This window comes from Siniperca chuatsi, linkage group LG17 (genome assembly GCF_020085105.1).
Source record: "Siniperca chuatsi isolate FFG_IHB_CAS linkage group LG17, ASM2008510v1, whole genome shotgun sequence".
In the NCBI taxonomy this organism is placed as follows: domain Eukaryota; kingdom Metazoa; phylum Chordata; class Actinopteri; order Centrarchiformes; family Sinipercidae; genus Siniperca; species Siniperca chuatsi.
The window spans coordinates 25,792,826-25,805,627 of record NC_058058.1 but is presented as its reverse complement, the minus strand read 5'-3'; the positions used below and the strand labels follow the sequence as shown (position 1 = coordinate 25,805,627).

The following is a 12,802-nucleotide window of genomic DNA, read 5'->3' as shown; positions in this document are numbered from 1 at the left end:
AACAACCGAGAGCGGACTGCGTGTTTTTTAGTTCCAACTACTCCAACAGAGTGATATGTCTTCTCTCTAGCTGGTCGCATCAGTTTCAGTAGTCGCATTCTCACAGTTAAACTTGCTTTAATATCATACCAATAGGCTAAATTAAGTTTATAAACCTAATATTTTTGAACCAGTACCTCCAGTATTTGGATCAAGTAGTTTGTATAAAATAACGTGTGTCAGATTAAGTAGGCTACAGCTGTTATTTCGATGTTTCAGATACATAATCAACATTTAAGTAAATATAAGTATCAGATTGGACTCAGTATTGGCAGATACCCAATATTTAAGGACTCAGATCTTGATCTGGGCCAAAAAACTTGATTGGGGCGTCCCTACTGTCCACCACTTCCCTAGCTTCTTAGTATATTGCATATTGCTCAATGATGGGATTCACACTGATGGCTCAAAATAAATTTAGACTAATTTGGTTGTCCAAGAAAATTAAACAAGTTGATTGATTAATTAAGTTGGCCAGATTAACCTTAGGGGCCCTGTGACTTGCTGTCTGGAAAACTGTATACCCTACATTTTGCAAAATAGAGCAAAATCACATCAGAAGTTACCTAATGTATAAATATGTCAGATTCACCACACCTCTGTTTGCTTACATGAAATTGAATTAAAGAAGAATTCACCTCCCTTTTGACTAAGGACTAACTATAAGGATATTACAGCTTTTGTGTATATTGTTCCATTTTTCAAAAGAGGATATTTGGGAAAACAGCGTCCAATCCTTGAGCCTCTGAGTGGGCGTTTCCAATGGAAACTCAAGGTTACGTATCCTGTAACCACTGAGAGAGTGTTTCCCATAGTGAGACACTGAAGCAGGGGGAGTTTGAAAGGGATTTGGCTGTTTCAATTCAATTCAATTCAGTTTTATTTATATAGCGCCAGTTCATAACAGAAGTTATCTCATCGCACTTTTCCTATAGAGCAGGTCTAGACCGAACTCTTTATAATATTATTTACAGAGACCCAACAAATCCCACTGTTGGAATTTAAATGAAGAACAAACTATTTGAACTAAACTAACACTATTTTATTAGCCGCCAATACAGATATTGCACCAATCAAATTACGGTACTGACATCAGTCTTTACCAAAAATTCACACCCATAGGGGTACACCAATGTCGGGGGGACCATCACTACAGAAAAATTATTAAAATCAAAATTTCTTCTTTGTGGTTTTTACAATTTGAACAAATAAGTACACAAGTCAAAACACAATTTCTTTGCAAAATTAATTTTAATTTCAGTTTGACTTTAAACACACCTGCCTACACAAAGTCTACAGATGCTGGAGCAGCAACCAGGCCTTTCAGAATGACCTCATTGTTCACTCTTTAGATTCTGTTGTCATTGTTTGGTGTTCTGATAGGATCAGACGGCACAGGCAACGGCAGTGATGAGGAAGGTTCTAAAGCCAGTGCTGCAGGCTCAGAAAGTGACTCAGACAACGCTGGTTCTGCAGACGATGGTATAGATGAAGAGGAGGCAAAAGACTTGGCTGCTGAGGACAACTTAACGGAAGATGAGGAGAAGACCAAACAGCAGCCTTCCTCAGACAGCTCCACCAAAGACACTCCCGCTGTTACCCCACCCAAAAGCCGACGCAAGAGCAAGAAAACTTCAGAGTCTGAGCCTGCTGTAGCTGCTGGCACTGAATCTACCTCAACGTCAGGGTCTGGCAGCGTGAACACAGAAGAGTCTCAGGCCGAGCCCAAGAAATGGAATTTCCGCAGGAACAGACCCCTGCTGGACTTCACCACTATGGAAGAACTGAACGAGATGGATGACTACGACAGTGAGGATGATAACGACTGGAGACCCACAGCAGGGAAGAAGAAAGGCAAAGCAGCTGCTCAAAAAGGAGGGACTGAGGAAGAGGACGGTGGCAGTGCTAGTGATGATGACGACGACGATGATAACGATGATGATGATGACGACGACGATGAGGACGATGACAAGGAAGATGATGATGACATCAACAACAGTAGCAGTGATAGTGACAAGGAGGTGAAGAAGCCCAAGAAGAAGGCTAAGAGCACCAATGCTTTTGATGAAGAGCTGACTAATGACAGCATGTCCCAGGGAAAGGGCAATGAGGTGAGTGCAACTCCACTCTCACATGGCCTGACTTGAGGTCCAACTGAAATTAAGTTACGAGTTGTTTTTTTTTGCTACAGCATACAGATCTGCTGAGCTCTCTTTTGAGAATCAGTACCCAAAAGAGAGAAATTTGCATTTAAAATATTTTCCATCTGTGCATTAACCAGTCAGAATGCCTTCAGCTCTCTGTCTACGTAAACACATTTGTTGCATATAGTAATCAAATCATCTTATTTGAAACTTATTTGCATGAAACATTAATGTCACAAGGCTATCATTGGCTGCTTTATCATGATGTCAACCAGGGAGCAGGCTGAGACATGACACAAAAAGTATTTTTCAACCGCAGCCCACATTCGATTTCTAGCTAATGCCTTATTAGAGCTGCAATGATTAGTCAGTTAATTGGCAACTATTTTGATAATCGATTACTTGTGGAAAATTATGGAAAAGCTGAGTCTGTTTGCTGATATTGTAAAATGCAACTGCCTTACAGTAACGTTAGCTTGTGACGCAGTGGAGGCACTGCGAATGAATAGAACAACGTTAATTCTACAGTGTAGTGTAGGATTAGACTGCGTGGGTTGCGTTCAAATTCAATAGTTCAAATTTACTAAATGGTGTGGTCCTTATTCAACACCACTGCTAATAAAACATCTGTCCTCGTTTGTAAGCTACAGTTACCAGCACAAGTTTGCATACATTGTGTCTGGCTGAGATTATGATATTTATGTTCTCGTCTAACACTTGGCAAGAAAGCGAATATGCATATTTCCCAAAATGTCAAATCATGCGTTTAAGATCTGGTCCACACTGCCTGGTTATTCGTTCAGAACCTGAGAAACAAAGTTCTTACAACAAAACCAGCGCAACAACCAAAAAACGTCTTGAAGTTGTAAGAAAATGGGTTTGGAAAAGTGTTTAAAAGTGTTAGTGGTTACTTAATTATAGTTGTCAGGCATTGAATGCTTGGTCAGATTCTTAGTCTTTCTTACTTATTCTCTGATATGATGTAAGTCAGTGCCTGATTTAAGTCAGAATTCTATTATTTATACTTGTTTTATGCAAAGCAAATGCAGTTTTCCACCATGGCCTAGTTATGTAAACCACGGCAGATGAATTAGGTATTTGGCCTGCACATTGGCTACTTTGTATGGTACTCCATAATACCAAACAACAATATGAGTCACAAAGTCACCATATAATCCAATGAGCGATTTAGATGGTATCAGAGTGATCCCAAGGAGAATTTCTGCCTTTGTTGTAATCGACTTAATGTCCATGAGCATTGTATATGGGATTTACTAACTGCCAGTTACTGGATCTGTGGTCAAATCAGAGGAAGGGGACATTGGATAACTGGCTTTACTGTGGCTCTGTTTCCTGGTTCCCCAGGATGCCTTGCTGGACCGTTCCCAGACCTGGAGCACTCAGCACATCCTCATCTGCTGCGTCTGTCTGGGAGATAACAGCGAGGATGCAGATGAGATCATCCAGTGTGACAACTGTGGGGTGACCGTGCACGAAGGTATGCTGCAGAGTTAGTCTGAGTTAGTTAAAGTGTGTAGATATATGCAGAGCCGCAAAAAATCAGCCAGACAACAGTCCAGGTATTTGTCACGACAGAACAACTGTTAGGATCCCAAGTCTAAAAAGTGAACTTTGACCTCAACCAACCAACTTCTCTGCTAGTACATGCTTTAGGGAGTTACTTTCCCCTGAAGTTGGCAGCACGTACCCCCAGTCTGTGTACCACTGCCAACAAACTCTACCAGATAAAAGTAATTTTGTCCTTTATATATTTACTGTGACTTTATTACCACTACAAGTTAACAGGTGACTATTTTTTGTTTTGTTTCAAACACTTTTCTCATAGTGGTAATGGTAATAAGGCTGATATCATTGTCATCATCATCATCATAGAGAGTTATAGGGCCTCACTAGGCTTCAAATTAAGTGCTTGCCATCTACGTCACATCGCTTTCCGATGCTGGAAGATAACAGATAATCTGACAATTTTGCCCATTTTACCCATCCATTGGCCTCGTGTGTGGAGGTGTGAAAGTAGGGTTTGAACTTCTGACCTTGATGAAGTACATCAACTTCATCAAATATGCTGAACTGCTTCAAGTGCTACATTTATAAACAACAAGAGATAGAGAAAGAGTTGTCAATGGGGAGCTCGTTCCATCATTGTGGAGCCAGGACGGCAAACAGTCATGATTTTGTTGAGCGGTAGCTGGGCCCCCCCTTGTAGAGGGAGTAGCAAGCCGATTGAAGCGTTCGCAGCAGGGTAGGCAAGTAATGGTGTCTTGAATTGGACTCAAGCAGCCATCGGTAGCCAGTGCAAGATGCGGTGTAGTGTGGAATAACTTGGGTAGGTTGAAGACCAGCCAGGCTACTGCATTCTGGATGAGCTGCAGAGGCCAGATGGTAATGATGGCTGCATTCCACTTAGGGGTGGTCCTGGGATTGAACCTGCTGGCTCACTGGAATGGCTTACTGGGACACTTATTGGAACTGAGCTATCAATAATGTTATTAGTAACCTGTGCTTTTCCTCACATGACAAGTGAAAATGTCTGCCATTGTCCCATGGTAGAAAAGACACTTCAAACACTTTTCCTACCTTTTACCCATTGCCCAACATTTACTGATTACCGATATGGTGGCTATTTAAGTTAAATATGCTTTAACGGTAAATAATTAAATATATTCATTGTCAAACAATTATAGAAATGAACTCTGAGAAAATAAAGAATAAATACAAATAAAATAAATAGCTAAAGAAACATCACTGCTGTATGTTCATTATCAGTCAGTTGCTGATCATTTGAATAAAGAATACATCAAATAAAATAAATAGCAAAATAAATATCAGCACTGTTTAGTATCAGTCAGTTGCTGAAGCAGCAGAAAATGCCATGGAAATACTCAAGTAAAGTACAAGTACTCTGAACCATTATTTCAGTGGATTAAACTCCAATCAGAAACGCTTCTTTCTGTCGAAGCAAATAAGGGTAATTCATATTTTGAGCCTGTGAAATGATGTTCACAAATAATTTCACAGCCTGCAGTTGTATATCACCTTTTGTGTGTACGTGGGAAAAAAAGGTGTGAATTTGTAAAAAAAAAAAAAAAGGTTCTCACAAATTCAAGTTTGCACATTTGTAAAAAGTTTTGTAGTTGTAGAAATATTTTGTGTATGTGTAATTAAAATTTGTGCAGAAATATTTTCAACAGTGAGGTTTCACACAGTCTGAGAGATGGACACACAAATTTCCTATTATGTGTATGTGACACTGAAGTTACAAGCTGTGACTTACAAGCATGAATTTTTACCTTGTTTTTACACCTGTGCTGACTAGCCAATCAGCACTTTGCCCGCTGACCATCCAATCAGAGGAAGTCAAACTGTCCAATCAGGGAGCAAAAGGTTCTAATGCAATTCAATTTATTTATATAGCACCAATTCATAACAGAAGTTATCTCATTGCACTTTTCCTATAGAGCAGGTCTAGACCGTACTCTTTATAATATTAATTACAGAGACCCAACAAATCCCATTCTAGTGCGTTCTGGTTACTGACCGCTACGCTAGCTTTGAAAATATATATACAAGGTGCACCCGTGTGTATATGTGTGTGTGTGTGTGTGTGTGTGTATATATATACTAATAATGAGCACTGAAAATATTGACAGTTGACAACCATTCATTGGGTTACATTATCAGCTACCACGTTCACATATGCCCGTAATCACACATAACACACATAACATCACACAACTTGCACAGCACTAACATAGTCCGTCACTGTGAACAGAGTTTAGCCTTAAAGCAGTGAACACCTTTGAGGTGCAAGCAGGACTTGTTAGATTATCTCAGACAGTCTAACTCACAATCTCTTTTATGATGTGCGCACACACACACACACACACACACACCATACTGAACGGTGGGAATCATCCTAATCACCAATTCTCCGTAGGCAGACACGCGATATTGGGAGCAGGTCTTAAATTTATCTTGTTCGTTTGGTTGGTTGATATTTTCTTCCTCTGAGACATCTTTAATCTCGTTGAAAAGACACAGAAGGGAGACTAAGTGGTTTGCAGTGGAGGCTTGAGAGAGAGGAAGCAGTGGCAGCACTTGAGGCCAGTTCCTATCTTCCTCTCCAAGGACAAGAATGTTTGTTTTTTTTCCGGGGCAGTAAAATATGGAACTTAATTTTAGCAATAAGTTTTGAGTTCCTGTGTACTTGTGCTCAAAAATGATAGATTTATTGTGCTATTGGAGGTTTAATTCAATAGCTCAGCAATGTTTTGCCATGATATATGACCTTATCCTTGAGATTTACATCTCAGCACTTCATCTACCCGGATTTCTGTTCACATTCCATAGTTTAGACATGTCTAATGGTTAGATTTAGAAAAGAATGCATTCCATTTTCAAAAGTCCTGCAAATTAATTTAAATGTCACCAGTCATGTCAACATATAGGAATAGATCCAGGAATCACCCCCTTAATTTGGTGGAGGTGTTTGTGTACCTGCATGACCTGGGAGCTGTGTTGTCAGGGGCAATGGCACCTGGTAGGGTCATCCAAGAAGAATTCGAGTTAAAGGTAAAGCTAATAGCAATTCGGAACTGGAAAAGAGTGAACAAGATTAAATAATTTTAATGAGGATTCTGTTTATTCACTATCAGGATGATTTCTTATCATCAGGGGTTAAATTGGGCTGGAGCTCTTCAGAGCTGAGCTACCTGCCGGAGCTCAGGTTCGTCCTCTCTATCATATCTATGAAATCTATCAAATTGGGCCGGCTGTGGCTTAAAGGTAGAGTTGGTCGTACACTAATCACATGTCAGTGTCCTGTGCACTGAACTGGATGAATTTACTGTTTATCAGACCACAAGTGAGACAAGAATTGGAAGGTTGGAAATAATACGATAGATGCCACTGAAGCGGAGTGTTTCTGGGGGCTGGGCGTCACTGCTTGCGGTACAAAAACACACAACTTTAATAACTTTATTCACTCATTTTGTTGAAACTGGATCATATTTTATGGAGAAAAGCTAGTGCAGCTAGCAGCCTTTTTAGCTTAGCTGGCTCTGCCTGGACCGGGCAGAAGTGTTGGTATTTACAACGCTAGCACAGGAGCTTTGGACCGCTGGAAGGAGGCGGTTTTCAGGCCCAGACTCTGAGCTCCCAGTCCGGGCAGAGTCAGCTGGCTAATAGTGCTAGCTGCACGGCTAACAGAGCTAACGCTAGCTACAATTATCAGTAGTTAGTGGTTACTTTACCAACAAATAAAGCCATCTGTCCATCAAGAAACTAACTTTCCTTCACAACCAAAAAAGCACTTTCTGCGAGACATACTGAGCAACCTCTAAAAACTTTGAGAGTAGTCCTGAGCAGACTAGTCACAATTTAGACAGACTGAGTGAGTGGGTAGATGGGCGCGTCCCTGTACTTTGTGGGCGAGCTGCGCCCTGAGGAGATCATGAGCGCAAATGACTTTAAAAAAAAAAAAATAAAAAGTATTCTTTATTAAAAATAAAGAATACTTAAATACTTAAAAAAAAAATTGTTTGCCACTGATTGCATATTCATGGGGTGATGTATATTAATATTTGGGTGTTGTATTATTGTGTGTTGAGACTTAACGTGCTTCACGGTGAACTTTTCTTTCCTCCAGTATATCTCCTGGTCGTTTTAAAAGATGGTATCTGGCCATCCCACTGCCTCCCAGATCTCTCTCCAAGAACTCTACTGTATCTTTTGGGAGTCTTTGTAGCCTCGACACGATGACTCGTACAAATGGGGATAACGGTGCACACGTATGGCATTTACATAACATTTAGCAGCTGTGAGCAGTTACGTTGACATCTTAGCTAAAAAGGCTCAAAACTAACTTTTAAAAGTGGTTGCCAGGCTGGTCACCAGGCATCAGCTTTTGGTTGCCGAAACTGAATATATGGTTGCCATTTTTAGTCACCTTATATTTTGAGTAATTAAGATACTATGCAGTTGTACATTAGCTTAATGATGAAAATGTGACATAAAAGAATGTTTAAAAGCTTTATTACAGTAACCGAACAAGATTCTTTGTAGTTTGTGTTTTATCTGATACTTTACATTATTTGAATCTTAAGTGTTACCAGTTGACGTGTTCACCCTCAATTCCTGGTATACAAAATACCAGCATTCGTTGTGATGTTGACGGGTTAATTGAACTTTTCACCACAAAGTCAAACAACTTAATTTGCTTCGCCATTGTCTCTAAAACAGATGCCTGTGCGCGCTAGTAAACTCACCAACGCACGTGCAGCGTTGTATGGTTCTGGTTCCAACTGTAACAGCAATATTTCACTAATGGGGTTGTCATTTCGGGGTGCACTTTTTGCTGTTTGCTGTCCCTATTTTTGTTTTTTGTTAGAAAGTGGTTGCCACTAGGAATGGGAATTGATAGATTTAATTGATACCAATGCAATTGCCTTATTGATTCCTGATTTAATTTTCTGTGTGGGGAAAAAAAGTAGGCCTACACAGGTTTTCAGCGTCAATGCAACTGTTTTATTATTTCTGAGTCTTAATACAGTGTAGATCACAGTGTTTCCCTGCCCTAGGTTGACTGGTTGGGGGAGGGTGTCAATAACTGTCAAGGTTCATAGACAAAACAATTGTTTTTTGCTAGTCATCATTATTAGCTTAAGCCCAGGGCATTTTACACTGCATAAATTAGCCTAGCGGCTAGTGGACTTTTCCCCTATTCATAGCTTAACAATTACACATTATTTATACTTTTTCTTACACACCGTTGGTTTAAGTCACTGCATCTTCCAACAGAACACCACGGTTGAACTTCAGCGGTACGTAATGCAACAAGTTGCCGTCAGCTCGAGTAATGTTTACTTCACCTGTCTCCCCTCCACTCTGTCTGTGTGCTCAGCCCCGCCCTTGGTGAAACACAGGGAGTAGACAGAGCTGAGGAGAGGAGAGAAACTAGCACTACCGGCATGCCGACATCGATAAAAGGAATTGATAAGCTCAGAGGCATACGATTCCGATGGATTGAAAAATTTTGAATTCTTTTATCCTGCTACTACAAAATATATTTACCCTTATGTACTGAGAAGTATATTCCTTGCTTGTTTCATCAAGTGTTTTAGCATACTGGATGAGGAACCATATCCTCCCAGTTGCTGAATTGTGTAGTTCTAATCCAGTCATTTTTAAGTACTGCACTGTGATCTATGGTGTTGCTAGCATTAATGAATTCAGGCCTTTCCATGCATTTATTTTGTGGAGAGCTGAGCTGGAATCTTGCTACCTTGGGATCTACCTATTTGATTATGAAAAACGCTTATGCTGAGGCAGGCTAGTTTGACCTGGCACTGAAAGTATGTTCTTTCCTGCTGTAAGCACAATTGTTGATAAGGTCATGTTTTATCAGAAATTAATTTTATTTTATAAGTTTTGGAGCGTGCATCTTAGTCCATTGAATGATAGGAAAATGCTTGGGTAGACAGTAACAAAACAGCATGTGTGCTGACATACTGGGAGACCATAGCTTATTCAATAATAATAAATTCTTTGGGTAAACCATTTTTTAGAACAAGTTGCTTTTAGTTATGCCAGTAGTAATGTCCATTTATTGAACAGATAACAGTTAAACAAATACCAGAAGTAGTCCTTATAGGTAGACTGTAGGACTGAGAGAACAGGATAACTGAGAAAGAACAGCTAATGAAACAAAACCTAAGCACTTACAAGTTTCTGTTACAGGCAACCAAATGGTACCAGCGGTAATTCCCATCTCAAGAGAACGCAGCATAAAGTCACTCTTTTGCTCTTGTCTATTGCAAATAATGGTAACTGTAAATTTAAAGAGATGCAGTCTGTCACAGTCGAGACAATGCACCCCTGGTGTTGTTTATATAAAAGAAACAATCCCTCTGGCTCATCTATCTTTGCCCATTTTTCTAATCATTCTGCTCTTGTAAAATTTAATAAGTCATGACTGCTCTGGTGATGTGTACATTATAAGAAAAATCATAACTTTAATGTGCAACCCGCTTCTACTACATTATCGTATTATAGTGTTATGTTTGAGCGTAAACGCGGCTGGTGCAACTACCAGTGTTTTCACAAGAGCTGAGATGGGAAAAGTTTTGCAGTGCACATACATATTATTCTTACTGAAAGGATTAGTCCATGAAGCGCTTTGTCGATTGACAGAAAATAATTCAACAACATTTTTGTAAATCAAATTATTGTTTCAGTCATTTACCAAGAAAAAATGCCACAGCATTTGCTGGCTCCTGCTTCTCAAATTTGAGGATTTGCTGCTTTTCTCTGCTTCATATCACTGTACATTGCATTGTACTGATACTGCCATCTTAAGGGTAACTAATGACTTACTCATGAATACAGATAGCTCTGTTTTACTAGAATTTTGTGCAGCATTTGACATAATTGACCATTACATTCTTATAGAAGTTAGAAGATGGCGCCGGGGACGGCTGCCGTGTCTTGAGCTGCTCCTCAACTTTACTTTTTATTTGTCATGGAGGCAACGTAGGAAACAATGTAATAAACATTGTGTTTTGGTTAGATGCCTATGCAAATTTTGAAAGTTTAGAGTGTATAAGGGCTTACATTATGATGGAAGTATATGATGGTCATTCCCATGCTCAATTATGTCTCTTAAGTTGTAGCAATTTTTGGGTTGATACCATTTGTTACACAGATTTGGTGCAAAATGTAACCATTTTCGACCACAGTAAGACACCAAGACCTTGAGGAACACTATAGAAAAAATCATGCTGGGATTTGGTATCAAAAACTTTGAGACTTCTGTAAGAATTGCATTTTTCGGCGATTGGATGGCGAGCACTTCTGTCCTGGAAATTGCTCAGAAACTGCCTTTTTGTCAATATACCTAGGACATTACTACATAACCTCAGTCTACCTCAGTATTATATTTCACATTGTATTGTATTCTATTTTACATATTCTACTTTGTCCCCTATATTTTAACTTTTGCACTATTTATATGTCTTAGATTCTCTTTATTTCATTTCTCACTTGTGTTATTTTCTTTTACATTTTTGTATGAGCATTGTTGGAGGCAGCCTGAGAACAAGAATTTAATTGCCAACGACTGCTTCACTGTAATTGTTGTGCATATAACAAAAAAAATTACTTATTGACAGACTGAGACACTGGGTTGGAGTCCCTGAAATCCTACTTGGAAAATAAATAGCACTATCTTATCTTTATTGGCCAAAATTAGGTTTAAAGTGCCTCAGGGGTCAATTTTGGGCCCTATTTTATTTTTGCTATATATTTTCCCACTGGAAAATATTACTGTATTTACTGTAGTGACTTCTCATTTTATTTTTAAGCTGATCGCACACAGCTACACCTTCTAATAAAGCCCACTGACTTAAGTATGCTGTGCTTCCTATTAGACTGTCTGGCTGATGTCAAAAAACAATATATTTGGGTTTTGGACTATTGGTTGGACAAAACAAGATATTAGGAGACATCACCTTGGGGTCTGGGAAATTGTAAAATAATTCTGTCTGACATTAAAGAATCAGTATGTTGACAGCTTTATTTGCTTATTTGAGAACTTGTGAGCTGAACAAGTGATAGTCCTGATGCTGGAGATGATATCATGCACCTCTGCTGAAAAGGTGTACTCATAACATGTTAGCTCATTTTATCACAAAGGGATATGTGATCACAAAGTACCTTGTTCAAGGTTAAGACAAGATGAGAGATGAGCTGTTAGTATTTGGAGCTCGAACCGGTCAGTCTTGCTGCTCGACTTCGCTGCCTCCCTTTGTTCTTGCGTTCGCACCACTGTCCGGACACCATCAGTCCCTCTCAGATGAGAAGAGAGGCTGACATGAAAGGTAGGCATACAAGACCCGAGTGAGAGATCAAAAGCTGGAATGGGCAGAAGTCCACAAAGCAAGCGTCTACACAGAGCACAAGAGGAGTCCTGTTCTTACCAGCCTGCCTTTTGATTATCAGACTCAAGCCAGTCATACAGGCAGATGTCATTACCATACCACAAGTTCTCCTTTGCTTTTATTTGCCTTTGACTGTAAATGCCAAAGAAGACCCTGTTTGTCACATATTCATGTGTCAGGCTCTGCTGATTTTCTTTTATTTAGTAGTCTGTACGTCCAGCCCCTTATTTTGATATTAATGGGCAACAGTTTTCTCTTATCAATGATAGGTTATTGTAGAAAAGGTAAATGTTAATAATACATCACCCTCAAGCTGTCATCCCTTTCTGTTCGAGTGATGTAAAAGTCATGTTGAATTTTAGACTCAAATGTGAGTGGAATTCACACAAATGTACTGTAAATATAATTATTTCTCCAAATGTGCTCAATTCATTTATACTGTCACCTTATTTGTTCAGTTTAATACTAAGAAAAGAAAAGTCTGTTATTTTATTATTAATAAATCCCCTTGAAAAGACAAAAAACAACAATGCGTTAGTCTCTCTCAATATTTGCATCCAGCCCCAAGCCCTAAACATCTTTAAAGACCTCTCACACATATAGTTAATTGTTTTTAAAAAGGCTCAGCTGGCCACTGTAGTTTTTAACAAACGTCACTCAAAC

General features: G+C 39.3%; 1 protein-coding gene across 3 annotated transcripts in view; it reads left to right on the top strand.

Moving 5' to 3' along the window:
* The window catches only part of phf14 (PHD finger protein 14), a 112,860-nt gene that overhangs the window by 3,350 nt on the left and 96,708 nt on the right, over nucleotides 1–12,802 (top strand). For all 3 annotated transcript variants that reach the window (XM_044171054.1, XM_044171056.1, XM_044171055.1), the window contains exons 3-4: nucleotides 1,423–2,150; nucleotides 3,549–3,681. In XM_044171054.1, coding sequence (XP_044026989.1) covers nucleotides 1,423–2,150; nucleotides 3,549–3,681 — 861 coding nt within the window. The remainder of the gene's footprint in view (nucleotides 1–1,422; nucleotides 2,151–3,548; nucleotides 3,682–12,802) is intronic.